Consider the following 21,878-nt stretch of genomic DNA (forward strand, 5'->3'; position numbering starts at 1 on the left):
ATTTCAGACGAGATTAAGATATAATTCTTCCAGTGTGAACAATAAATTGCGGATATATTTGGTATCTATAGACTACTTCCAGAAAGACTTGCATAACACGACCAGAGAGTACAGGAAGTTCACCACCCATACTTGGATCCGGCCTCTTTTTTGTTCCTTCGTCCAGCGGCAAAACTCTCCTCCAAAGCCTCCCGTTGGGTGCTCGCCGCATTGACCAGCTGTTGCAGAGTGTGTTTGCCCGGAGCAATGGCCCGAACCGGATTGTGCTGGGCAGCAGCAAGATCTGTCTGGTGGGCCAACTCCTGGTTGGCGATGTATTCCTTGTCTGTATTGAAGTGCAGAATTCGAGATTTGGAAGGGTCGGCATTGCGTCCAAAGAGCTGTCGCCGTTGGGCCCGGGACAAGTTGAGATCGTCTGCGATGTTATCCAATGTTTGATCCGTCGGTGGCTGTGAGGGGGCCGTCGCGGGTTCAGGCTCCGGCTCTGGGCCGGCCGGGGTGGCTTCTAGGTCGGTGGTGTACACCAATGGCTCGTAAGTAGCGGCTTGTGCTTGGGGTTCGGGCATCTTCGAAGTCGTAGTTTCTTCTGTGGACAAGGAGAACAGACTGATTTTCGGTTTCTGAGGCGCGGGTAGCGCTGGCTGTGCTGGTTGCTCATTGGACGTATGCGAGGATTGTAGAGCTGTTGTTTCGTTCGCAGTTGTCAAAGAAGACGACGATGCAGCTTTTGCCGGTTGTTTCTTTTTCTTCTGCGACGCTCGCCCCACGGACAACGGCTTGAACATCATCGGATTCCCCTTCAACTTGAGCTCCTCTTTTTTCTCTCCGTCTACCTGAGCCGTCGCGGCATTGTTGTCGCCAGGCTGCCCACTCCGAAGACTCCCGGGCTTGGGTATCGTCTCATCATCGCCATCACCCGCCAAGCTATCGAACGCCTGCTCCCTCCGAAACTCCTCATCAGCCTCGCGGTCAAAACCAGGAGCCGCGCCGGTCTTCAAGCTGAACACCTTCCGAGCTGGCGCAGCCGTCTTCCTATCTTTCTCCGCTGTAACGTTGGTCCTCTTAGGAGGTGGTAAAAGGGCATTGAAACCTGAAAATGCCCCGCCTCCGCCTGTTTTGACCCTTTTCCGGGCTGGCTCGCCTTCGCCATCTGCAGTAGGGTTCTCGGGTTTGATCTCCGGTAAAGCAACGCGGATCTTGCGGGGTTACTGCGGTCGACGACGAAGTTTGCGCCGGAGGAGGGCTTGGGTGGATTCGCAGGCGTGGGAGCTTGGCTTCTGTTTGATTGTTGAGTGACCTTGGTTTCTTGCTCCGAGTCTGAAGCTTCAGAGTCTGAGTACGATACAAGAGCCATTTTGGGTTGGACTGGCTGGACGTTGTCTTGATAAGAATTTAGAAATGCGTAGCGGAAGATGACGATACGGCCCGCGGTCATGGTAGACAGTTCCGCATGTGCCTTATTGAGGAAATAGTTGATGCCTGAATTATATGGTGTCATTTTCGCCACCACGCTATCATCTTGCTGCCTTAACCTTGACAGACACACCTCAAGGGCAGTATCTCCTGCATGCTAATCTCTGATGTTTCAGTTATCTTGGGTAATGTCGCATCTCACTCAGCCAAGATACAACTGTCTTGCTCACGTTGATTAGTCTAGGCTATCAGGACTAGCCACGGAGTCAAGATATCGTCTTACTTTTATCGCTGGAGTAGCTTCGCACGCAGGCAGAAGCAGGATGGGATGCAATTACCATAATGCTAATCATAGCCTCTGGACTCGGATCAGATCGACTAACCCGTCGTGCCGTTTGTTCTCATCATCAACAGTATCCTGGAGATGACATCATAAGCCTGAGGAGGGACAGGTGATGATCTGATAAGATAAGGATGACTAATCACATATTGGATCTGAGAAGAGAAATGGCAACATCGTCCTCAGCTCATTCCACCATGCTCTTAGACTCCTCTCTCATCACAGGAAAAGTACGACACAATCAACCCTAGTCAACCTCATGCATACTTTATAATGAAACCACACCATGGACACAGCAAACGCCGCAGAAAATGGTCCAGAATCACATGCATCCCCAGAGGCTCCTAGCGCAGACAACGAATACAGCCGCCCAGCGACAGGTAAATTCCGCTTCAAATCCTCAAAATCGAAATCTAAGTCTCACCGGGATGAACCATACGATACCCACCACCATCACCACCACCACCGCCGCCATCACCGCCCTTCCCACCGCCACGACCACCATCGCTCCTCCAAACGACACAAATCCAAGCGCTCGCCCTCCCCCAACCCCCACGATCAAGATAACCCATCCCGCCTCTCCCCCGACACCGCCTTCCGCGAGTCCCTCTTCGACGCCCTCGGCGACGATGAAGGCGCCGCATACTGGGAGACCATATACGGCCAGCCCATCCACAAATACCCCGTCCCATCCGTCCCCAAGGGTCCCGACGGCGAGCTAGAGCAGATGTCTGAGGAGGAGTACGCGACATACGTACGCAGTCGGATGTGGGCGCGGACGCGCGAGGGGATGCTCGAGGAGCAAGAGCGCCTGCGCGCCGAACGAGCGCGGCAGAAGCGGCGCGAGGAGGAGAGCGCAGAGAGCCAGCGCGAGAGGATGCGGTTCGAACAAGCGATGGAGGAGAGTCTGCAGCGGGGCCGGGAGCGACGGCGTCTCAAGGTGTGGAAGACGGCCTGGGAGGAGTATCGGCGTGCCTGGGAGGAGGTTAATCAGGAAGTAAACGTGGGTGAGCGCGAGCGCAGGGCGTTCCGGAATCTGGTCTTTTGGCCGGTGGAGTCGGGGAAGCGGAGGGATGTGTCGCGCGAAGCGGTGGAGGAGTTTATGCGCCATGCGCCGGCGGAGGTGTCTGGGGCGGGAGACGGTGATGGGGCGGACGGCACGGCTGGCCTGCTTGCGGTGCTCAAGTCTGAGCGGATACGCTGGCATCCGGATAAGATTCAGCATCGGTATGGTACGCTGGGGATCGATGAAAGTGTGTTGGCTAGTGTGACCGAGGTCTTCCAGATCATCGATCATATGTGGAATGAGACGAGGGCGAAGCAGTCGTAGACTGCTGGTGACTTTTTTACGTGGTCAGACGAGAGTTTAGAACAGCATTTTCTCGGCGTTTTGATATCATGATACCCTGCAGTCGATAGTCATTATTCATCACAGTTCTTATATCTTATTCCTACTATGTTCACTCCGTAGTCATAGGCTCAGGGAATAGCTCATCATATTCTTGCTTCATATCAAAACGACTGTAGAAACCCGCAACTAGACAAATATGACACGGCTATGCAATTGCGCAAATAATCAGAAACAAAGTCTGACTGCGTAGACATGTTTTTGTAATTTTCCTTTTTGCATTTTTGGTGCTTTCATCCTTCCAACTAAAATCGCGAGTAACGCTGCTTGGTCCGGTACATGGTGAAACCGACATACGCACCGACGACGGCACCAAGGAACAGAATAAACTTAAACAGGAACCAACCCCAGCCGCCCTTCTGCTTGGGCACCTTCACGTGGGCCCGGTCCTGCCTGCCGTTGTTTGCTGGACCACGCCCGGAGCCGGCGGCGGCGCTGCCTCCGATGCTGTACAGGTTCTTGGCATTGACCGAAATGATGTCGTGGTTGTCGCTCAGTTCGCCAGTTTCGGCAGAGAAGCCGAGGTAGGAAACGGCAGGGATGGCGATATTGGTCTCGGGGGCGTCCAGGGTGAAGCAGTTGGTCCAGGTATCCTCAGACTTGTACTGCAAGTCTAGGGTCAGAGACTTGTCCTGGAAGTATGTCAAGCGCGCCTTGGTAGGAATTGAAGCGCCGCGCAGACCACGAGCCTGTCATCAACTCGTTAGCGCAAACGCGATTAACCTAGATAACATTAGGGCAAGCTCACAGAACAGCCAGCCACTTCGTTGGCCTTTCCGTCATGAGCCTGGTCGTAAGACGTCTTCCCGTCGCCCATCATGGCCATGACGTAGGGAATGATGTTCCGGGACGGTTATTCTTGTATGTGTCGATGAAGATACCCAGACCTTCGAAGTTGTCTGTCGATCCGAAGACAGGGCCCTGGGTTGCGCGCTGCTTGGTGAGCCACATGGCAAACCCGTCGCCGTGCAAGTTTCCTTCGCCGTGGATCTTGAACTCAACCTCGATCTGGGTCACACGTCAGATTGTCAAGTCCTCCCCTCATATAAAAGTCCACCACTAACCTCCCAATTCGTTGCAGTAAGAGGGACCCGAGAAAAGATCCATCCCTGTTGCGATGGTCGATCCGACGTCAGGCGAATGTACCTAGTCCAATTAGCTCAGGCTTCTCCTCATCTCCCACTGAGTGTTATGGGGACTTTGGTCGCATACTTGTCAGCGCGGATGATTGTATCACCACCAAAATCGAACCAGCGGCTTTGGAAGTCCGAATCCAGATATGGCTATGCAAAGTCAACTACGATGTTCGCGTTGAGGCTTAAGCGGAAGTCGAGGGGCGGAGCGAGGACCAACCGGAGCAAGACTGTGAGTTCGGAGCTGGTAGAGTCCAGGTTAGCGAATCCGAGGGGCATTTGCGCACTCATGGAAAAATGGTCTTGCGTACCGGAATGCTCTTGATATTCTCGTCGCCGTTGTAGGCGCTTGTTACCGGGAGGGTAGCTAGGCCAGCGAGGCACAGAAGCGAGGAAAGCCGCGGCAGCAGCATGATGATCGATGTGATTGGATGGAGTCTGAGAAGCTAGGATAATGAACGATTGTAGATATTGCGAGAACGGAAAGGTCAAGCAGTAGGGAGCAGACTGCAGCTAGCGAGCAAGAATAATCAAATTCGAGACTGATCGGCGTGGGTGGGCTCAGTGTCACCGGGACATCAGCGAGCTGTAGACAAGTATACCTTCCTGGAGAACAAGCTCAATGGAAGAGGGTAGCTCGGCGAATGGCAATATGGGAGAAAAGAATAAACGATAGTAAAGAGGGATAAAAGAAGTACACTAATCAGGTTTCACTGTGTACTGCGAAGAACTGAAAGGAAGCAAGGATCCAAAGAAATGGTTAGAAGACGGAGTATATGACAGATCCATGCTCCCACCTCATCGAGTAAACATCCAAGTGTCCACTTCGCCCTATGTGTGGCGCAGCTCTCTCATGAACCAGCGGCCCCCCACCAGCCACACTTTTCCTTCCGAAGATCCTGTCGGCGTCATTATCCAACATCCTAACTTCAATCCACAGATACCCTCAATCCGCCTCACTTCCTACGCTTAATTCCTTTTAGACGTCTACAAAACCAAATACTACCACCAAAATGGCCATCTGGGGATCCTCAAGCTCCAACACCGCTTCCTCCAGCGAAGCGGATATCAAAACCCACCTCATGAACCAAGTGCGGCAAGAAGCCGCCGTGACCAACGCTCGGAATCTGATCGGTGTATGTATATCCCTAAGCTACCACACAGCACACTGGATCAAACCAAGCTGACCAAGGACGGTTTTCCTCCCGCTTGTAGAAAGTCAACGAACACTGCTTCGAAGCCTGCGTCCCCAACCCCGGCACATCGCTCTCCTCCGCCGAACACACCTGTCTCTCGCAGTGCATGGAGAAGTACATCTCCTTCTGGAACGCCGTCAGCCGTGGCTACATTTCGCGTCTCGCGAACGAGAGGAAGGCTTACGGTGGTGGTGCCCTCGACGCATCGTTTGTTCAATCTGGGGAATCCAGCCTGTGAGCGCTGGCGCGTCGGAGCGTGATATTTGTTGAGGAGGGAGTCGAAGGCTGATTGTGTCTGTGACTGCAACCTTACGAGATTTCTTGGTGCTTTTCTCACCCCCTGCTTCGAATGGTTTTGTGGTACTTCGAAAAGGCGTTGCTTTTTTCTTGCCGTGACCTTCAACCGGTAAGGTTTCTGTACATTACTATATATACAGGGTGACGGGCGGATACTATTGTGTATAGTACTCGTTCAAAATTAAAAACGAGGCGGCAGAGCCTCCGAGATCGATTGCCAGCCACTCGGATGGAAGACGACTGGTCTGTCTTTGATAATATTCAGATTTGACGCTTACCTTTTCCACTTGTTCAAGACATCGAAGATATGTACATTATACAGGACTGAAGACGAAATTGATGCAGATAGAAAGACAATGGATGAGGCCAAGAGCGACCTTTATCCCGTACTCATAACCAACACTCACCCATTCAGGTGTGCCAGCGCGACGAGAAAACGGAAAAAATGACATGGATGGCTTGTAGGCTCCCCAAGTCTTGAGAAAGATATACATAAGGCGACACAAGATAACCAATGACGAGCCCGATCATCCAGGATCCAGTAGCCGACCAAAGGGTTCTCCAGACGAACACCACCGACGTGTTCAACGGCTAAACTTCGAACTCAACAAAAAGAACATTATATTGGACACCCTGAATTCCAAGAGAATCTCTCAGATGCGTCAATGCCGAAAGAAGGTAAGGGATCAGTCCATGTGGAAGCCAGGAAACTTTTGCAGACGTAGAATTCAATAGAGCTCCACAGGCATGCTCCAGGCACATTTGCGAGCTTGGAGCATCATGGTCGAGTCACGAGACAGACTAAAAGTCGTAGACAAGCACGATCTTTCAAGACGATAGTGAACAGAGGCAGATTTGATTTCGAGCCTAAAGTAGTGGCTAGTGCATTTGTATCGTGTGCATCTCCAGTCAATGATTGCCAATGTTCATTGCTCTATTAAATGTCGTATCGTATTTTGGACTAGAAGTCGGGGAAAAGATGGCCATGCCTGTAGCAAGAGATTCGGTTAGTACTTAGATATAAAATGATTCGCAACCGGGACACATACACATCTTCGCCCTGCTGGCCATATTGTTCAGTCTCCTCAGGATACCGATCGTATTGGCTGGCATCACCCTGACCTCCGCGGATAGGGGGAACATAAGGAGCATCAATGTCCTTCCTTGCAAGACGATCCCAGGTGACTTCCGCGAACCAAGGGTGGTTCTTCACATCTTCGGAACCTCCATGAAGGTTGCCCAGTCGCTTGGTCAAGTCCGCTGTGATGAGCTGCGAGAGCAAGTCGACGGCGTCCGGGTGAAGGTAGGGCGGGTACTTGACACGGCCCCGGAGGATGTTCTCGTAGATCTTGACGGGCGAGCCGCTATCCCAGAAGGGTGTGAAGCCGCACAACATTTCGAAGATAAGAATTCCGAGTGACCACCTTGGTTCTAGTCAGCCAATGGAAATGTAGAGCTCATTGAGGGAAATGCCTACCAATCAACCGATTTGTTATATCCCTTGGACGACACAACTTCTGGAGCAAGATAATCGGGCGTTCCGCAAAGAGTCCAGGTGATGTCAGGCACCTCCTTCGCGAACCCAAAATCGGTGATCTTCAGGTGACCGTGCCGGTCCAGTAGCAGATTCTCTGGCTTCAGATCTCGGTAAATAATCTGCTGAGAGTGTAGATACTCCAGTGCCAGAGTAACCTCTGCCGCATAGAACTTGGCGACAGGGTTCGGGAACCGCTGCGACGGGCCCATGACATCAGCCTACCGGAACTTGCATTGATATGGAGGGATGCGAAGAGCACTCACCTGAGATTTGCGAAGTAAACTGAAGAGCTCTCCACCCTCCACAAAGTCCATCACCATGTACAGATTCCTTGCGTCTTGCCACGTACCCCACAATGTGATCAGGAATGGATGCCTGACACGATTGAGCATTCGTCGCTCGTCATTTGTATGCTCGACCTGTTTCATCTTGACCACCTGCGCCTTCTTCAGGACCTTGATCGCATAGAAGCGATGATTGTGCTTCGACTGCACCAAATGGACACGACCGAAACTACCGGTACCTAATGTACGTTGCATAGTGAAGTCGTCTAGGGAATATTTCCCTTTTGTAGTGCGGGCATCAGCCCGATTTGCCTGCTGGGAGCCCACATGACCTTCGGCAGAAGGCTGTGAAGACCCATGATGAGAGGGGTGAAGGATATTGTGTAACTTGGAGGTATGGGAGTGATGTTGTTGTGGCTGTTGTTGCTGGTGTTGTAGGTGGTGGAGGCCCGGGTTGTGGTGGGTGGAGGGATGGGGTTGCGTCACGGCGGATTGCATGGAGGCAGTTTGACCTTCGGAATTTTGATCTGCACCTGAAGAGCGATTGGGATTGTCGTTGGATGAGCGATGAGGCTGAGCAGCAGAGGGAGTTGCGGAATTATTGCTGGTGTTACTGGTGGCCGGATGTTGATGATGGTGGGTTTGATCGTTGTGCTGGTTGTGGTGGTGGTCGTGGTCGGCAGAGTTGGGTGACGTCTGTGTCTGGGCCGCTGTGGGTGACGAACTTGATTCCAGTTCTTTAGAGAGGCTATGCGAATCCTTCGTCCGCCGTTTCTTCAGGAGACCTCCTAAAGTCGGCATCGAGGATATGAGAGTTAAGAGTATAAGAGGTCAGAGATAAGGTGAAACATAGACCATAGGGTTGGTGAGTGTCAGGGTAGGTTAGGGGGTGCGGGAGTTTTGTGTGAGCGAAATCAACCCCTCTTCTCTTCTGGCTGGGGGAGAGCTTTCAAAGAGGGGGGGAACACAAGACACACGAGGGAGCGAGAGATGGCTCTGGCGCGGATACTGCGGACGCCTCCCGGGGGCTAGAGACAACCAGAATGATGGAGTCAATGGAACCCCCCGATCATGCGTAACCGAACAACCCAAAGTCGAAGGCAGAGCTGCACTGGAGATTGACTGCTTCTTTCTTCTTGTTTCGTGGCTTTTCCTTACATCTCAAGGTCAATTGATCGGAATGTTCAACCTCTCCTCATGGACTATATCTAGATTCTCGGGGTGTCGCGGTACCGAGTAAATGGAGGCAAAGCCAAGAGAGTGGGGAGGGACTAATTCATAGTCAAGATGATGATGACGATGATGTCCTTACTTGCTGATGATAAGGATGTGATGATGATAATATAGCGTTGTTGTAAGGTTTACAATTAAAGTGGGAATAATTGTCTCTACGGAGTACCTCTATAGTACGCACTCATCTCGCTCATTTGTTCGACCCTATCTGCGTCCTCAAACCATTCTTGAAGGAATTACACAGTACACTTTACACTTCTCACTCTTAAATTAATTCGTATCATCTGAGATTAATTGAGTCCCTAGACCATGTTAGAGAAGATTTCATGAAGATCTACGAAAGAGAGTGGAGAGCAAAACTCTCAGACACTATGAGATCATCACTCAATATTAGATCCTTTGACATCCGGGACCATGTACCATTGAGATCATGACTGGGCCACCCCAACTTCAGGTCCTGTTTTCCGCGGGGTTACTCCAGCATCGATATGACATTTTGATATACTGTGAATTTCAACATTTTATACCTACCAGGATAACAATTGTCAAATGTCTCAATTCCATCCAGCTGTAGACAGACCTTACAAAGCCTCTAGCTTGGTGACTTCATTACCCCCAGCGGATCCCCGGAAGGCCCCGCTTCCAGGCCTGTTGTGCCCAACCGGCACTATTCCCTAAATTAAAAATTAATGTGCTTGCCTAGTGTGCAGCAGTATCTTTCGTAGTGATAACATATCATTTCTTCGTGGATTCTCATCTCATGCCAGGGGTAACTTGTACATCAACGAACCAAACCTCCTTAGACAATCGCATCAAAACAGCATGTCCCTTCAGAATGCAAGACTTGTCCCCAAACGCCCATACCAACCCCTTCCCCATAACTAAATGCGATAATGAGCCATGTTCTTCTTGATCTCATCCACTATCTCGACCGCCTCCAGGGCATTTCGCGCCTCAAAATCGTACCGCTTCTGCTCATTGGCATCGTTGCCCCGTAGAACAACGACCCGGAAGTTCTTCGGGTGTCGCCGGCTCACTTTGCATCCCACCACATCGTTGAAGCTGATCGATCGGGTTTTGGTGTCGGATGCAGCCTTGCCCGTGTCCCCCGGCATGATGTGCATGTAATCATTGTCAAAAGTCAAGATGCGATGGTTCGAGGTTGTGAAGGACATCGACTGCTTTCGAAACACATGATAGCGCCGGTAATAACTACCCGTAAGTTCCTGTGTTTGGGTGAGTGGATGTAGCATGCTTGGTCCGCTCTTCTTGCTCTTCTTGCTTGCAGCGTTCTGTTTGTTATCGATGAGCAACGGCGCATTGGGCGATGAGCTTCCTGGGGAACCAGTTAATGACAGAGGGCCCGCCCCGAATCGACGCCGTACAAGGTCGAGGTCTGTAATATTACCCAGAGCCTCGACTGTCCGGTCAAGCGGCGCTATCGTGTTGGATCCCGCCACTTTGAGGATGTAATTGCCCTTGTCGAGTGCCCATCTTTTGCAGACTGAGTCCAGAATCTCGGCTATGTAGCTGTCGGTAGAGGTGTTCAGAGTTGTAACGTGAGTGGCAGCATCAAGGTTCATGAACCGGATCTTCAGTGTTTTGGAGACGCCCATTCGAGGTGTAGCGTGGGACGTAGGCACCGCGGGCCGGTCAGCTGGAGTCAAGGTATTGTCGTTCAAAGCAGATGAGAACGGCTGTCCCAGAATGGGATTCAGGCGAGCTGCCGGGGCCTTACTCTGCGGAGTAGGCTGGATGAGTGGCACTGTCGGCGCTGTAGGCGTCGTCACGTTTTCTTCTGAGGGTGCTTCCTGACTGTATTGCGGGAACAGCCGCTCATTCTCTTCGAACTCCTCCTCGGAAGCCTCCACCAAAGCAAATTCATCATATTGCTTTCCCCTCGATCGGCCCCTCACTCCCATCGCCCTATTGTTATTGTTCGAAGTGAAGTCTGCTATGTGTGATGCTCGACTCAGAGGCGGAAAATCATATTCAATCTCTCCATCCTCGACCATTCGTAGTGTCCATCGATTCACATTGAGTTTGTTACGCTCGATGGCTGGCTCGCGACCTTCTTCCGAGTATCTCCAAAGCGCCAGCCCAATAGCCTCCGCAACAGTGACGGGCGCCGGTTGATCTGCAAGCTTGGATTCCCTGGCCAACTGAAGGTCAAGAGGTTCATCGGGGTCAGAGGAGAATGGAAGATAAAGCTTGATGTTTAGGGCATCCGCCAGCCCTTTACCGGAAAGAACAGCGAATTTCTCGACAGGATTTGTGGGCGCCGTCATCCGTGCTTTAAGCGCTTGCGTCAGTAAACTGGTAGGTTGCAGCCTGCTGATGGGGCGTGGTGGTGGCAGATTTTGCAACTCGGGTGCTGGAGTTCTGGTTTTCCTTGGGGATGCAGTCTGGGATCCAGCTCCGTTCTGCAGCTTATGCATCAACGCGACAGGCGAGGATGAGTCCAAGCCACCCGTGATCCCGACGTCTTCCAACAGCGAGCCGGACCCAGCTGTTGCGTCGAACTCGGACGAGAGCACAGATCCTACAGACTCAGCGCCAGAGTCCTCCGCGGCCTCGCTGAGCCCTCCAAGTGTCATAGCGTCAACGTTCCTGTTACTAGTGCTTCGAGGCGGGTCCTGGTATTCTATGATTTTGTCCTTGGTCGAGAATTGGATTTGTCGCCTCTTAAATGAAGGGTCCATTTCGTTGGTCTCGTTATCTGTAGACAGGTCGCTACTGGTAGTAGTGTCTCGTCGTGGTCGTCCCTCATTCACATTCACTGCCGTCCCCAATGATCCAGTGCGAAAATGCGCTCCTGTTGCTGGGTGTGAGGGAGATGTGACCATGACTTCCGGCCCCTCATGACGATCAGACGAACGGATGGGCGAAGATCCGGCTCGTGTGCGGATTGGCACCTTAGAGAATTGAATCTGAGAAGCCCTACTACAGCATCAGTGTGAATAATTTCAGCAGGAAAACACAAGATCGGCACAATATCAAATGACATGCTACCGGACACTAACCTCCGAGTGCTGTCTCCATCATCGTCGCTCTCATCACTCAAGTCACTGCTATCATCGTCTTCGGCTTCTCTTTGTTTCTGCTGTTCGTTCTGTTGGCGATCCCGGCGGCGCGTCCGTTTGCCACTCCGGCCCTGGTGCCGACGGCCGACCACATCCACATTGCTTTTACCAGTGACCATGCCCCCTTCTTCGTCTTCTCCGTAATCCCCCAGCCTGGATCTGCGCAAGGTATTGGCATCTCTTGAAGCGCCGAAGCGATAGTACTCTGAGGAGACGGCGGCAGTGGTCGGAATAGGAGGGGAAGAGGCTCTCCTTGCTTGCGCTGCCGCGGCTTGGCTGCTAGGGTTGGTTGATCCTGAGAACCATCCAGCGGCACGAAAGCCGGGCGTATTGAGGACGGAGTTATTCACATTAATAAGCCGTTCGCCGACTCCATCCTTGATCGTTGATAGATATGAGGTGCGCAATTGCCAAATGGTAAAGCTGACGATCAGTTAGTGCCCGAGTCGCGACCATACTGCACAAAGCAGATCGGCGCGCGGTGGAAATGGCAACTTACTCATCATTATGTAGGAGAGACATCGTCTCAACGTGGCTTACTCAGTGTCCACGATTATGATCGTGTCCCTAATGGAATCGGCCGACAAATATTGAACCCAGCGAAGACACAGTGTAATATTCCAGACCGTATGGAGACGGAGGGCTGTGATGAAGGGAAGATATGCGCTGAGCGCATGGAGCAGATAATTAAGATGAAAGCCAGTTCACCACAAGCAGGTCCAGCCTGTTTATTCAAAACAAAAAGAATAGAAGGAATGTACCCTTGGTGTAGTTGGTTTAAAGGGTTGATGGCGGGGGCGTGAGAATGAACTGATCTTCCTGATGAGGAGTAGACTAGTAGTTACTGGAGGACACTGTATTCTGTGGCGGTGCTCCCCAAAACATTGCCTACTACGTATGCACTACTCCGCAGATCGGCCAAGATCCTGGCCTAGGTCCTTCACACAAAATCTGGCCGAAAGTATGGAACCAACCTACGGGCATACGGAGTACTTAACAGACAGTTTCATCTGATGTATCTCAATCACTGTGTAAGATAGTATAAATAGGTCATTCATTGTATCACGGTCAGGCTTCAAATATGGTACATTAATCTGTGATATGGAACCGCTTCGCATGTCATATACAATCCTTTTAACTCAATATCTTGCCAGGAGCTCATAAACAGAGGTAGACAACAAATCCCGGGTGCCATCGTAAAGCGAAACAAATACATCTCAGGCCTTTGCCTTGGTCTTTCGGCCCTTTCCTTTCTTAGGTTTCTCGTCATCGTCGATAAAATCGTCGTCGGGGTTCGCTTTTTTACCCTTCTTGCCTTTGCCTGACGCGCCCTTTTGCGCCGCTGATTTCTTGGGCACACGGACATACTTGTCCTTCTTCAGATCAAGTTCTTCGTTTTCATCGTTATCCTGTGCGTCATCTTCGAGGACCTCTGCTTCATCCGATTCATCAATGGCATCTTCGATGTCTGGCTTTTCCTTTGCCATCTTCTTCGGAGCCGCAACACTGCTGGCTTTCATGAATGGCAGTGGATGCGATCGCTGGTTGTACAAACGTGTAAAGGTGGCTTTTGTTTGTGTTTCCAGCTTGACGTTGGACTCATCCATAGGACCCAGACCAAGCTCAACGAGAGCATCCCAGTCATCGCGCGTGAGGAAATAACTGTCCATGAAGTCAATGACATCTTCAACGCTGTCTTTGCCTTCATCCATCAATCTGCGAACCAGTTTGTTCCAGAGGAGCGGGATGTATTGCTGTCTGATCTCATCGCGGTCACCAGAAGCACGAAGACGCATGTGACCTTGAATTTCCTTGACATAACGCCAGAGTTTTCCTGCACATGCCATGTTAATATCGAGAACGCAAATAGTGCATCACTGAGACATACCTTGTTTACTATTCTGCCCCAGCCAGCTAGTGAAACCGGGCCGCTCCACCATATTGCCGTAAATGAAGCTTGCGGGGCGAACAAAACTGAAAACGGCATGAGTCGGCATAAGGCTCCATTGCTGCTGCGTTCCATGAATCATCCTATCGACAAGATCGCCATCACTGATACTAGAGGCAGCATTGTCCGCCAATTCAAGCAGTTTCAACTTCTGTTCCTTGCCCTGGTAATTGCCAGCTAGCGTTGGTCTGGTTCTCAGGTAGTTCTCTTGAAGCATCAGATAACTGAACTCGTGATCGTTGAAGTACAGCTCGATTTTGTCACCCAAAGTGGTTTTAGAGCTGGGAGAGAAGGTCTGGGCATTTAAGATCTTGCTGACAATGTCCCAGGGCTTCAGGATCACATGCTTCTGCCATGCTTTGGACATCTCTTTTCCTTTGTCAAAGTCAAGATGCTGCTGGTCTAATTTGACAGTGGAAAGCATGTTGATGACTTGCCGAATATCGGCGTTGGTCCCTTCAATGAGACTATCCAATACCGGAGGTGGAATCTTTAAGCCTTCCCGGAAGCAGATAGTCGAGAGTCTGGCTCTGATTTGCTCGGCTGTCGGGCGCCTGAAAGGCAACTCATAAGTAACGTGATCGAAGGGCTTCATTTTCGGCAACCTTCGCTCGTTGCAGATTAGAATCAAGGGTATGTGGGTTTTCTTCGCCAGTGAAACCAACGCGCCCACGCCACCTCGATCACCAGCAGACATTCCATCAACTTCATCCATTATGAGAACCAGATTCTTTTTTGTGCTCTCGATCTTCTTGCCTTCGCCGGAAAAATAACCTTGCAGGGAAGTTGTGTCCAAGATATCAAGAAGACTGCTTTCCACGAGCTTCTTACTCCTTGTATCACTCGCGTTCGTTTCGACAACATCATAGCCTTCAAGGTTAGCTACCAGATGCGCTGCCGTCGTTTTCCCTATCCCCGGAGGTCCATGGATCATCACGGCGCGATAGACCCCAGACCCATCTTTTCCAGGTCTTGAAAAGTTGAACTTGGCATTCTTGTGCCAATTATGAAGCCAAGTTTGGAGCTTCTCAACAGCACCCTTGTTGCCGCATATCATATTCATGGCTGTCGGGGCATATTTCGTAGTCCATAGCTGGTAATCAACCTTGGCGCCTTGAGACGCCGAGGGAGCTCGAGACCCTGCAGATGCTTTAGGTGTCCTAGTTTCCTTAGCCTTGAGCTTCCGCTTCTCTTCTGCTTCCATTTCAGCGGCCATTGCTTTGATCTTGTCCTCTTCGGCCTTCTTCTTCGCCGCATGTTTCTCAGCTGCCTTTGAATCCCCACCGTTGGGAGGGAGTCGCCGGATAAGTTCAAACAGCCCTTCCTCATTGATAGTTCTCAAGTTGTGCTCCTGAATCTTTTTGAGTTTGTTGGGTCCAGCATCGCTTCCCAGAACCACATAGCTGGTTTTTGAGCTAGGTGCTGTGGTAACTTTGCCACCGTACTTTTTGACCAAGTTCTGACCTTCTTCGCGGCCGAGGGTATCAAGAACACCCGTGAAGACAAATGATAATCCAGCCAGGCAGTTTTCAGCGCCAACGGGTAATTCTGCGGTCCCCCCTGCTACAGGATCTCGCGATCTTTGCGTAGCAGCAAAGTTGAATTTTGCCTTCTCACCTGACGGCGGTGGTGGGGAAGGTGGTTTAATTGTCGGTATGCTGTCGAATATATCCTGGATTTCCTTGCTCTCTGGCTCGTCCTTTTTAGTAGCCGCCCCCCTCTGTTTCTTGGCAGCGGGCGCGGATGGCGCTGCTTTTGCGCGCACAGGACCTTTCGAGGCTTTAGAATCCTCGTAATCTTCATCCCGATCAAAGGCCTCAGACTTTCGTTTCTGGCCTGTGCGCGAGGCTCTTGCGGGTTCTGCTGGTGCGTCCTTCATGGCCACGTCGGCTGACTCGGCTGCACTGGCGTTCTTTCTGCGCGATGACTTGCCGGAAGCCGCACTGGCCGGTTTGACTTCCATTTCCTCAAAGTCATCATCTTCGTCGTGCTCATCCTCTTCAACGTAGTCATCGTCGTATTTACCTGGTTTTCGATAGTCTGTCGCGAAAATGTCATCTTTTCCTAAGCCATCGTCGTCGTCTAGAACAACTGTGCTCTTCTTGGCCGTCCTGCGAGAGCGTTGTCTGGGTGATTGGTCGGCGGTCTTTGTATTCTTCGTTTCAGAAGCGTCCTCAGCGTCACGGCCATTGAGAGCTGCAGTATCAGAAGGCCAGACCTCCTTAGTCTTCGTCACCTCTTCGGTTTTGCCAGGTTTTGTTTTCTTTTTTGAGGACGCAAAATAGTCTGAAGTGGTCGTCGGCTGGCCGTGGGACACACCTGGTTTACTTCAGAAATCGTTAGTGATACACCAGCAGCGAGCAACAGTCTTTCACATACGACGTGCCCGTTGCCCTTGACTTCGGCGCAGGTGACTTGGGTTTTAATTCCTCTTCTTCATCACTGTCATCGACAACCTTTCTGCTTCCTGTTATATAGCTTAGTAAATATGGCCCGGAATTATCGTTCCATGGCCGAACATACGTTTCTTCCTGGCGGTTGAAGCATCCTGCAATTAAAAAATTGGGTCTCAGCAACAATCCTTATCTCATTATGGCAGGATCCTAGTGTCATTTCTGACTTATGGTATGAGCTTACCTCTTTCTTTGCTGGCGGTTTCGCGGGAGACGCACTAGAGCCCTGACTGGACTTGCCACCGAAGAAGTTCCTAATGTCGGTAGGCATGGTGATACTGTATCGATTCTGAGCTTGACATGCAATCTAAGGAGGCGAGAAGTGCAATTAAATTAAAAGTATACCCCAAACAGGCAACCTCTGACTTCTCACTTCTACCTGATAACCATGTCGAGCTCGCCTCGGAAACGCGAATGACGCGCCTGCCACGCCTGCAGCTGGTTCGCCGACGTGATCTAATTTGGTTACATAAGCCGTGGTCTCGTGGCACGTGCGCACCACACTCTACCGTTTTGGGATCCAGAAGACATCGAACATGCAGATAATGCCGATAGCCTGAAATTCTGCGGTCCCTTGAACCTGTTCAACTCCCACAAAAGGGCCCGGTCGTTCGTCGCAATGGGTCCTCAAATGAAGATGTTGGCGGGTCCCCAAATGGCCTTTCTCCGGCCTACCTGTGAGCTTACCTGGTGTTTCCTATAAAACTCTTCTTCGTCTTCCGCACATTGAACTAACGTCGGTCCCATAGGTCTATCGTCACCCTTTGCAGGTTTCCAACTATCACGATGCTTCTCAACATCCTCACCGGCCCTTGATTGGCTCACTCCGAAGTTCATGGAAAGATCGAAGTCTCCGAAAGGTCGACCACATGTCCCTACCGGCGGTTCGTCTCGTGGTACAACTGTCGTCTGGGGTGACTACGGATTGCGAATGAAGGATCATGATCGCCGGCTACCTGCTGCATCCCTCAAGCTTGCGGAGGAAACTATCAAGCGACGGCTTAGAGGTATGAATTATACCCTGTACAAACGCGTCAGCGCCAACATTGGTGTATACACCAAGGGCAACGAGCAACGTATGGGTAAGGGTAAGGGAAAGTTCGACTACTGGACTGCAAGAGTTGCCGTCAGCAGAATCGTCTTCGAGCTTAAGGGTGATCTACACGAAAAGATTGCGAGGGAAGCTTTCCGACTGGCAGGCCACAAGTTACCCGGTATGGTTTACCTCATGCTATGGAAGAATTGGGAATCCTAATATTTTATTTGCAAACAGGCCTCTGGGAATTTGTGAAGAAGGGTGACCCGCCTGTTGTCGGTATCACAAAACTCGGCAACGGTGTCACTCTTGAAAGCCTCAAAAAACCACGGAGGAGTCCGGCCCTAGGTACAGACAATATGGCCACACCTCCCAACTCCACATCATCCAGCTCATCCGCTTCTTCCGCTTCTCCTTAAACCCCGCCTCTGCCACGCTATGTCATTCACGCCTTCTTAGCGTCGCTTAAGCGCCGACGCCGGAACCAGGTCCATACCCCTGCTGCCTCCTCGTCTTCGCCGCTGCTTCATTCTCCTTCGAGTCTTGTGTATACTATAGTCAGCCTCGGATTCTCTGTGATATTTGTACGCTCACTGTTTCATGTCTTCATCCACGGAGTTAAATAGAAGGGAAATCCAAGAGTATCATACCTTTATCCGTTTCCCCGGATATGTTAGATGTGAATTCGCCCTCAAGCCTCTGCGCCTCCTCTTCGTCCTCATCTCTCAGCTTCTGGCCGTTGTTGTCAGAATCGAAATAAGTCCTCATTTCGCTTTTCGTGTGTGGCGAGTTTACTACATCCCGGTCAAGACACAAGTTCGAAATGAACTAGGCGCAGATGGGCATGAGAGTTCAGCGTACCACCCAATTGCCCCGTTTGCTTGTGTGGGGTCTCCGTAAATAATCGAATGGATTCATACCTGTTCCGAGGTTAGTCTATTCTATGTCTTGTAGAGAAAAAAAGTTACAGGGCTCGCAGCAGTACGTACTGGGTGTTCTCTCCACCGGGTTCAATGTCCAAAAGGTTGGGGTTAGACATGACTAGTAGGTTCCTGAACTAGTAGGTTCCTGGAGAGAAAAGGGGAAACAAATTTGCTAAGTTAATAGTAATTGATGCTTCAATTGCTTGCTGATATCTGCGTAGCTTTTCTGGCCCTTCGGCGGGTCATCTCAATTTATATGGTCATGGTAGGTATGACGTACACCATCGCGGAGGCCACCAAGTTCATGCTTGCGACCTAATCACTTTTGCTAGAGATCTTCAAGCGTGCAAGACACATAACATGAGGAAATCCCATTCAGCTTTGGTATGTAAAATGTCTACTGCTGTGCACTGACAAAACCACACCATTTTCTGCGCAACAAGAGATTTGACCGAGTCACCTCAATTTATGGACTATGTATTACAGAGTATGCAAACCGGTATCACAAGGGTCCATCCATCAATGCAATCAATACCTCTTACTTTTGGGATACAGCCCATTTTATACATTCATTAGTCATGGCAAAAGATGTGCCTAGAAGTCCATGCCCATCAAGTAACTGCGAAATATCGTCAGCAATTGGTCAAAATGCTCGCTTGGTAGCTGGAGGATCCAACCTTTCGTAGATGCGCATAAACTTGGCAACAAAGGCCTCTAGGTGAAAAATCACTTTCTGTATCCGGTGTGAGCATATTCTCCGTGTTGGTTAGGTAGATGACCCTTACGCTTCCTTGAGTGATTCTGTGCTCGTAGAAAGCGGACCATTTAATTACGTCCGGCTTCAATGCATCATCGACTCTTGCAACCAACTTGAAAGTCAGAGTCTGTGAAGCTATTAGCAGGAGCCATTTCGGACATGGACGAGTCCGGCAGTCAAACCTTGATGATTGTTGTAGGTGGTATGCAGTGAGTGAGGAGGTCATATAACCGCGCGCGGACCTCCAGCAAACGGGCCGGTGACCGCTCAGCGAGTATCTCGTCTGCAATTAATGAGACAAGAGCTTCCCAGTCAGGCGGGGAATTGGCGTGTTGTCCGTGACCTTCTCGCTAATTGAGTAGCATGGTTAGTTATATACCGGCAATCACAAACAGCACGGAGCACCTACGTCTGAGCATATATCGCCTCGAACATGAGAAGCGCTCGCCGAAGATTGCGATCGCTCTCCTTGGCTATTCTCTTGTTGAGTCCAGGGGCCTCCGGCCAGCCTTCTCTTTTACCAGCGTTCTGTAATACCGAGCAGATTTGTTCTTCTGTAGGTGCGGCGACCCTGACCAGCAGGGTTCGAGAACGGATGGGAGCAATAATGTTCGACGTGCTATTTGCCAGCAGGATCAGTCTCAGGTTGGGGCTGTATTTCTCCATCGTTCGTCTCAACGCTGCTTGCGCATCGCGAGTCAAATGATCCGCCTCGTTGATGACAACGACTTTGAACCGTTGTTTCGCAGATAAATCAACCTGTTGAGTCTGCGCGACCTCCTTGAGCAGCTCTTGGACGACCACCCGGTCATAGTTGCCAACATCGGATGGGGTAATCTCGAGATGATAGACGGATGATACGATATTGAACTCAAGTTTTCGATTGCTTGTCGTTTGGAAGACTCTGGCGTCAATCTTGATCTTCTCTACTCCCGAGCCGTACAACTCCTTCAACGTCGCAATCACACGGGTCTTCTTGCCTGCACCCGACGGCCCATACATCAGGAGATGAGGGAAATCGCCACTTTGAGCCTGCGGCGATTCAAGAAAAAGTCAATGATCTGCTCATCATTCAGCAGCAATAGGTGTATCTTACCAATGACTTTAGACGCGCGGAAAGTTCATGATGGTAGGATAGAGAATCAAGCGAACGAGGTCGCAATCTATCCACTAAAAGAGCCATTTTGATGCCTCTGTCTGCAATTGTATACAAAGTCAAGTATAGTGACAAGACAGATCAACAGCCGTTGTAGAGTACCTATATCGCTAAGAGCCGATACGCGTTTAATCGTGACGCGTGAGCTTAATTGGTGGCCCGTGCCCATTGCACAGTTTAGTAGAATCCCACGTGATCTAAGGTGAAGTTGCCTGTCTAAAAGTCCAAACGCCATGAACAATTCTGTCCTCAATTCGAAATCAAGTGGGCCGGGTGCTTTGCGTTTTACAAGGAGGGAATGCTTTCACATATCTACTTCAAAGACACGATAGTTGTAATCTGAAGAATGATATGTACAGTAGACGCATTTGTACAATACACGGAAGGACGGGCTTCCTGATATTTTGTATCCAATGTGGCTAATTCCAGAGAGGAGATAATATTCGCTGTCCATCTAGATGAAATGGACGTAGACACGCTGTCTATGTGGAGAGACTCGGCCAAATCAATCTCCACGTCAAGAGATGTGTGCGCGTCTGGATTGAGGAGGTTGGCCGAATGTCGACTTTTGAAGTTGCTTCAAGGCATGGGTCTGATAACCTTATATCCCGGCTCGAGATCGACGCGAGCCGCTGCGTCCTGAGGGGATAAAGAAGCCGGTTTTCTGGAGCTTTAAGCAGCGGGTATCGGTTTCAGAACTCCATTGTCATCATACTTCGCTTCTATAAAAAAGTTAGCGTTCCATCCAACTTCGAGCTTCTAGACTGATAATTTCTTACTGAAGAAAGTATACGACAAAGTGATGGTGTCGATGCCCTTCATGGCCGGATCTTTCACAAAATCCGGGTCAATGAAGAAGAACACCGGCATATCAACAGACTCTCCAGCATTCAATTTCTGCTCTTCAAAGCAGAAGCACTGGATCTTGCTGAAATATGGGGCGACCTGACCAGGAGTAACACTGTACGTTGCAACACCAATAATGTCCGTCGGGCCTTTATTTGTCGCGGTATAAAAAGCAAGTGCCGTCTCACCGGGTAACACACAGACTTCACGCTGCTGTGGTGTAAATTTCCAAGGCAGGACATCCGACACTGAACCATTGAAGGTGATTCGAAGACGACGAGCATCGGTCACTGGCGTTACGCGCGATGAGGTGTCGCCGTCTCCGGTCCGGTGTGTAAGTACTGGTTGACCGTTCCAGCCGATCTGTTGACAAACCTGCAAAGGAAGATTGTTCAGGTTCATGTCTGGACTGAGACCGCCAAACCTCCATCAAGGCTTCCACGTACCATTTTATATAGAGGAACGGAGCCATAAGCGAGCGCTAAAGTTCCAACAACGATACTTGCGGTGTAGTACCTAGAAGACGTCAATCATGTCGCTAGTAACGAGAAAATCAATATTCATACAATACGGATGCATTCCGTTTCTGCGACTGGGGTGTATTGAAAGGCGCAAATGCGGAATTTTGGTGTAGTTCCTGGCGAAGGAACGAATTGTGAGAGAACAACTTCTTGCCAAAGTTAAAATAGCGCGTGTTCAAGCGCCCTGAACATAGGCCAGTCCCTGCCGACCGTAAATGTGCCCATTGCAAGGGCGCACGAGCAAACATGACTGTCAATTGTTGCTTTGCGGATCTATCGGGGAATGCATCGTCTGAGAAATGGAGCTGACATGA

General features: G+C 50.5%; 11 protein-coding genes across 11 annotated transcripts; 3 read left to right on the forward strand and 8 right to left on the reverse strand.

Annotated features, from left to right (window-relative positions):
• Nucleotides 1-27: 27 nt before the first annotated feature.
• On the reverse strand, nucleotides 28-1,776 carry P174DRAFT_437455 (PRCC domain-containing protein). The gene is made up of 2 exons (XM_024826305.1): nucleotides 1,220-1,776; nucleotides 28-1,196 (listed from the first exon to the last, which is right to left on the reverse strand). Exons 1-2 carry the CDS (start codon nucleotides 1,496-1,498, stop codon nucleotides 120-122), a joined length of 1,356 nt encoding a protein of 451 aa, XP_024687613.1. The 5' UTR covers nucleotides 1,499-1,776; the 3' UTR covers nucleotides 28-119.
• On the forward strand, nucleotides 1,567-3,196 carry P174DRAFT_437456 (uncharacterized protein). The gene has a single exon (XM_024826306.1). The coding sequence runs from the start codon at nucleotides 2,040-2,042 to the stop codon at nucleotides 3,081-3,083; it is 1,044 nt and encodes a 347-aa protein (XP_024687614.1). The 5' UTR covers nucleotides 1,567-2,039; the 3' UTR covers nucleotides 3,084-3,196.
• Nucleotides 3,197-3,406: 210 nt separating this feature from the next.
• On the reverse strand, nucleotides 3,407-4,707 carry P174DRAFT_416721 (legume-like lectin family protein; the record flags this gene model as incomplete). The annotated part of the gene is made up of 7 exons (XM_024824524.1): nucleotides 3,407-3,850; nucleotides 3,915-3,933; nucleotides 3,991-4,169; nucleotides 4,226-4,307; nucleotides 4,374-4,444; nucleotides 4,515-4,538; nucleotides 4,606-4,707. The coding sequence occupies 7 exons, from the start codon at nucleotides 4,705-4,707 to the stop codon at nucleotides 3,407-3,409; spliced, it is 921 nt and encodes a 306-aa protein (XP_024687615.1).
• Nucleotides 4,708-5,247: 540 nt separating this feature from the next.
• Nucleotides 5,248-6,158, forward strand: tim13 (protein translocase subunit TIM13). Its single transcript, XM_024830979.1, has 2 exons — nucleotides 5,248-5,430; nucleotides 5,510-6,158. Exons 1-2 carry the CDS (start codon nucleotides 5,308-5,310, stop codon nucleotides 5,726-5,728), a joined length of 342 nt encoding a protein of 113 aa, XP_024687616.1. The 5' UTR covers nucleotides 5,248-5,307; the 3' UTR covers nucleotides 5,729-6,158.
• Nucleotides 6,159-6,748: 590 nt separating this feature from the next.
• pkaC (cAMP-dependent protein kinase catalytic subunit pkaC) lies at nucleotides 6,749-8,409 on the reverse strand (the record flags this gene model as incomplete). Its single annotated transcript, XM_024821926.1, has 4 exons — nucleotides 6,749-6,776; nucleotides 6,837-7,211; nucleotides 7,265-7,518; nucleotides 7,588-8,409. The coding sequence occupies 4 exons, from the start codon at nucleotides 8,407-8,409 to the stop codon at nucleotides 6,749-6,751; spliced, it is 1,479 nt and encodes a 492-aa protein (XP_024687617.1).
• A 1,313-nt stretch (nucleotides 8,410-9,722) lies between these two features.
• P174DRAFT_416724 (Sin1 family protein) lies at nucleotides 9,723-12,446 on the reverse strand (the record flags this gene model as incomplete). The annotated part of the gene is made up of 3 exons (XM_024824525.1): nucleotides 9,723-11,781; nucleotides 11,865-12,347; nucleotides 12,424-12,446. 3 exons carry the CDS (start codon nucleotides 12,444-12,446, stop codon nucleotides 9,723-9,725), a joined length of 2,565 nt encoding a protein of 854 aa, XP_024687618.1.
• A 525-nt stretch (nucleotides 12,447-12,971) lies between these two features.
• On the reverse strand, nucleotides 12,972-16,713 carry P174DRAFT_509125 (replication factor C subunit 1). The gene is made up of 5 exons (XM_024831520.1): nucleotides 16,510-16,713; nucleotides 16,396-16,420; nucleotides 16,252-16,339; nucleotides 13,813-16,199; nucleotides 12,972-13,758 (listed from the first exon to the last, which is right to left on the reverse strand). The coding sequence occupies exons 1-5, from the start codon at nucleotides 16,594-16,596 to the stop codon at nucleotides 13,142-13,144; spliced, it is 3,204 nt and encodes a 1,067-aa protein (XP_024687619.1). The 5' UTR covers nucleotides 16,597-16,713; the 3' UTR covers nucleotides 12,972-13,141.
• Nucleotides 16,714-16,860: 147 nt separating this feature from the next.
• Nucleotides 16,861-18,083, forward strand: P174DRAFT_437462 (mitochondrial 54S ribosomal protein uL16m). The gene is made up of 3 exons (XM_024826307.1): nucleotides 16,861-17,002; nucleotides 17,075-17,539; nucleotides 17,599-18,083. Exons 1-3 carry the CDS (start codon nucleotides 16,945-16,947, stop codon nucleotides 17,778-17,780), a joined length of 705 nt encoding a protein of 234 aa, XP_024687620.1. The 5' UTR covers nucleotides 16,861-16,944; the 3' UTR covers nucleotides 17,781-18,083.
• Nucleotides 17,598-18,495, reverse strand: P174DRAFT_447582 (uncharacterized protein). The gene is made up of 4 exons (XM_024828678.1): nucleotides 18,351-18,495; nucleotides 18,223-18,281; nucleotides 18,012-18,155; nucleotides 17,598-17,903 (listed from the first exon to the last, which is right to left on the reverse strand). Exons 1-4 carry the CDS (start codon nucleotides 18,398-18,400, stop codon nucleotides 17,827-17,829), a joined length of 330 nt encoding a protein of 109 aa, XP_024687621.1. The 5' UTR covers nucleotides 18,401-18,495; the 3' UTR covers nucleotides 17,598-17,826.
• A 167-nt stretch (nucleotides 18,496-18,662) lies between these two features.
• P174DRAFT_437464 (replication factor C subunit 5) lies at nucleotides 18,663-20,317 on the reverse strand. Its single transcript, XM_024826308.1, has 7 exons — nucleotides 20,138-20,317; nucleotides 19,451-20,073; nucleotides 19,385-19,391; nucleotides 19,224-19,319; nucleotides 19,070-19,168; nucleotides 18,962-19,017; nucleotides 18,663-18,903 (listed from the first exon to the last, which is right to left on the reverse strand). The coding sequence occupies exons 1-7, from the start codon at nucleotides 20,222-20,224 to the stop codon at nucleotides 18,879-18,881; spliced, it is 993 nt and encodes a 330-aa protein (XP_024687622.1). The 5' UTR covers nucleotides 20,225-20,317; the 3' UTR covers nucleotides 18,663-18,878.
• A 181-nt stretch (nucleotides 20,318-20,498) lies between these two features.
• P174DRAFT_437465 (cytochrome c oxidase assembly protein) lies at nucleotides 20,499-21,844 on the reverse strand. The gene is made up of 4 exons (XM_024826309.1): nucleotides 21,610-21,844; nucleotides 21,490-21,559; nucleotides 20,977-21,418; nucleotides 20,499-20,919 (listed from the first exon to the last, which is right to left on the reverse strand). Exons 1-4 carry the CDS (start codon nucleotides 21,810-21,812, stop codon nucleotides 20,870-20,872), a joined length of 765 nt encoding a protein of 254 aa, XP_024687623.1. The 5' UTR covers nucleotides 21,813-21,844; the 3' UTR covers nucleotides 20,499-20,869.
• Between the last annotated feature and the right edge of the window lie 34 nt (nucleotides 21,845-21,878).

This window comes from Aspergillus novofumigatus (genome assembly GCF_002847465.1).
Source record: "Aspergillus novofumigatus IBT 16806 chromosome Unknown P174scaffold_1, whole genome shotgun sequence".
Taxonomy (NCBI): domain Eukaryota; kingdom Fungi; phylum Ascomycota; class Eurotiomycetes; order Eurotiales; family Aspergillaceae; genus Aspergillus; species Aspergillus novofumigatus.

Excerpts from the sequence above, each read along its gene's own strand:
- P174DRAFT_437455 (XM_024826305.1), bottom strand. The coding sequence starts at position 1,498 with ATGACACCATATAATTCAGGCATCAACTATTTCCTCAATAAGGCACAT.
- P174DRAFT_437456 (XM_024826306.1), top strand. The coding sequence starts at position 2,040 with ATGGACACAGCAAACGCCGCAGAAAATGGTCCAGAATCACATGCATCC.
- tim13 (XM_024830979.1), top strand. The coding sequence starts at position 5,308 with ATGGCCATCTGGGGATCCTCAAGCTCCAACACCGCTTCCTCCAGCGAA. Across the intron at positions 5,431-5,509 it reads ACGCTCGGAATCTGATCGGT|AAAGTCAACGAACACTGCTT; the intron begins GTATGTATATCC and ends TCCCGCTTGTAG.
- P174DRAFT_509125 (XM_024831520.1), bottom strand. The coding sequence starts at position 16,596 with ATGCCTACCGACATTAGGAACTTCTTCGGTGGCAAGTCCAGTCAGGGC. Across the intron at positions 16,421-16,509 it reads AACCGCCAGCAAAGAAAGAG|GATGCTTCAACCGCCAGGAA; the intron begins GTAAGCTCATAC and ends TTTTAATTGCAG. Across the intron at positions 13,759-13,812 it reads GGGGCAGAATAGTAAACAAG|GAAAACTCTGGCGTTATGTC; the intron begins GTATGTCTCAGT and ends TGGCATGTGCAG.
- P174DRAFT_437462 (XM_024826307.1), top strand. The coding sequence starts at position 16,945 with ATGGGTCCTCAAATGAAGATGTTGGCGGGTCCCCAAATGGCCTTTCTC. Across the intron at positions 17,003-17,074 it reads GGCCTTTCTCCGGCCTACCT|GTCTATCGTCACCCTTTGCA; the intron begins GTGAGCTTACCT and ends TCGGTCCCATAG. Across the intron at positions 17,540-17,598 it reads GGCAGGCCACAAGTTACCCG|GCCTCTGGGAATTTGTGAAG; the intron begins GTATGGTTTACC and ends ATTTGCAAACAG.
- P174DRAFT_447582 (XM_024828678.1), bottom strand. The coding sequence starts at position 18,400 with ATGTCTAACCCCAACCTTTTGGACATTGAACCCGGTGGAGAGAACACC. Across the intron at positions 18,282-18,350 it reads CCCGGTGGAGAGAACACCCA|GTATGAATCCATTCGATTAT; the intron begins GTACGTACTGCT and ends ACCTCGGAACAG. Across the intron at positions 17,904-18,011 it reads ATCCGGGGAAACGGATAAAG|ACTCGAAGGAGAATGAAGCA; the intron begins GTATGATACTCT and ends AGTATACACAAG.
- P174DRAFT_437464 (XM_024826308.1), bottom strand. The coding sequence starts at position 20,224 with ATGGCTCTTTTAGTGGATAGATTGCGACCTCGTTCGCTTGATTCTCTA. Across the intron at positions 19,169-19,223 it reads CACCTACAACAATCATCAAG|ACTCTGACTTTCAAGTTGGT; the intron begins GTTTGACTGCCG and ends ATAGCTTCACAG. Across the intron at positions 19,018-19,069 it reads ACAGAATCACTCAAGGAAGC|AAAGTGATTTTTCACCTAGA; the intron begins GTAAGGGTCATC and ends CACCGGATACAG.
- P174DRAFT_437465 (XM_024826309.1), bottom strand. The coding sequence starts at position 21,812 with ATGTTTGCTCGTGCGCCCTTGCAATGGGCACATTTACGGTCGGCAGGG. Across the intron at positions 21,560-21,609 it reads AAACGGAATGCATCCGTATT|GTACTACACCGCAAGTATCG; the intron begins GTATGAATATTG and ends GACGTCTTCTAG. Across the intron at positions 21,419-21,489 it reads CCGTTCCTCTATATAAAATG|GTTTGTCAACAGATCGGCTG; the intron begins GTACGTGGAAGC and ends CTTCCTTTGCAG.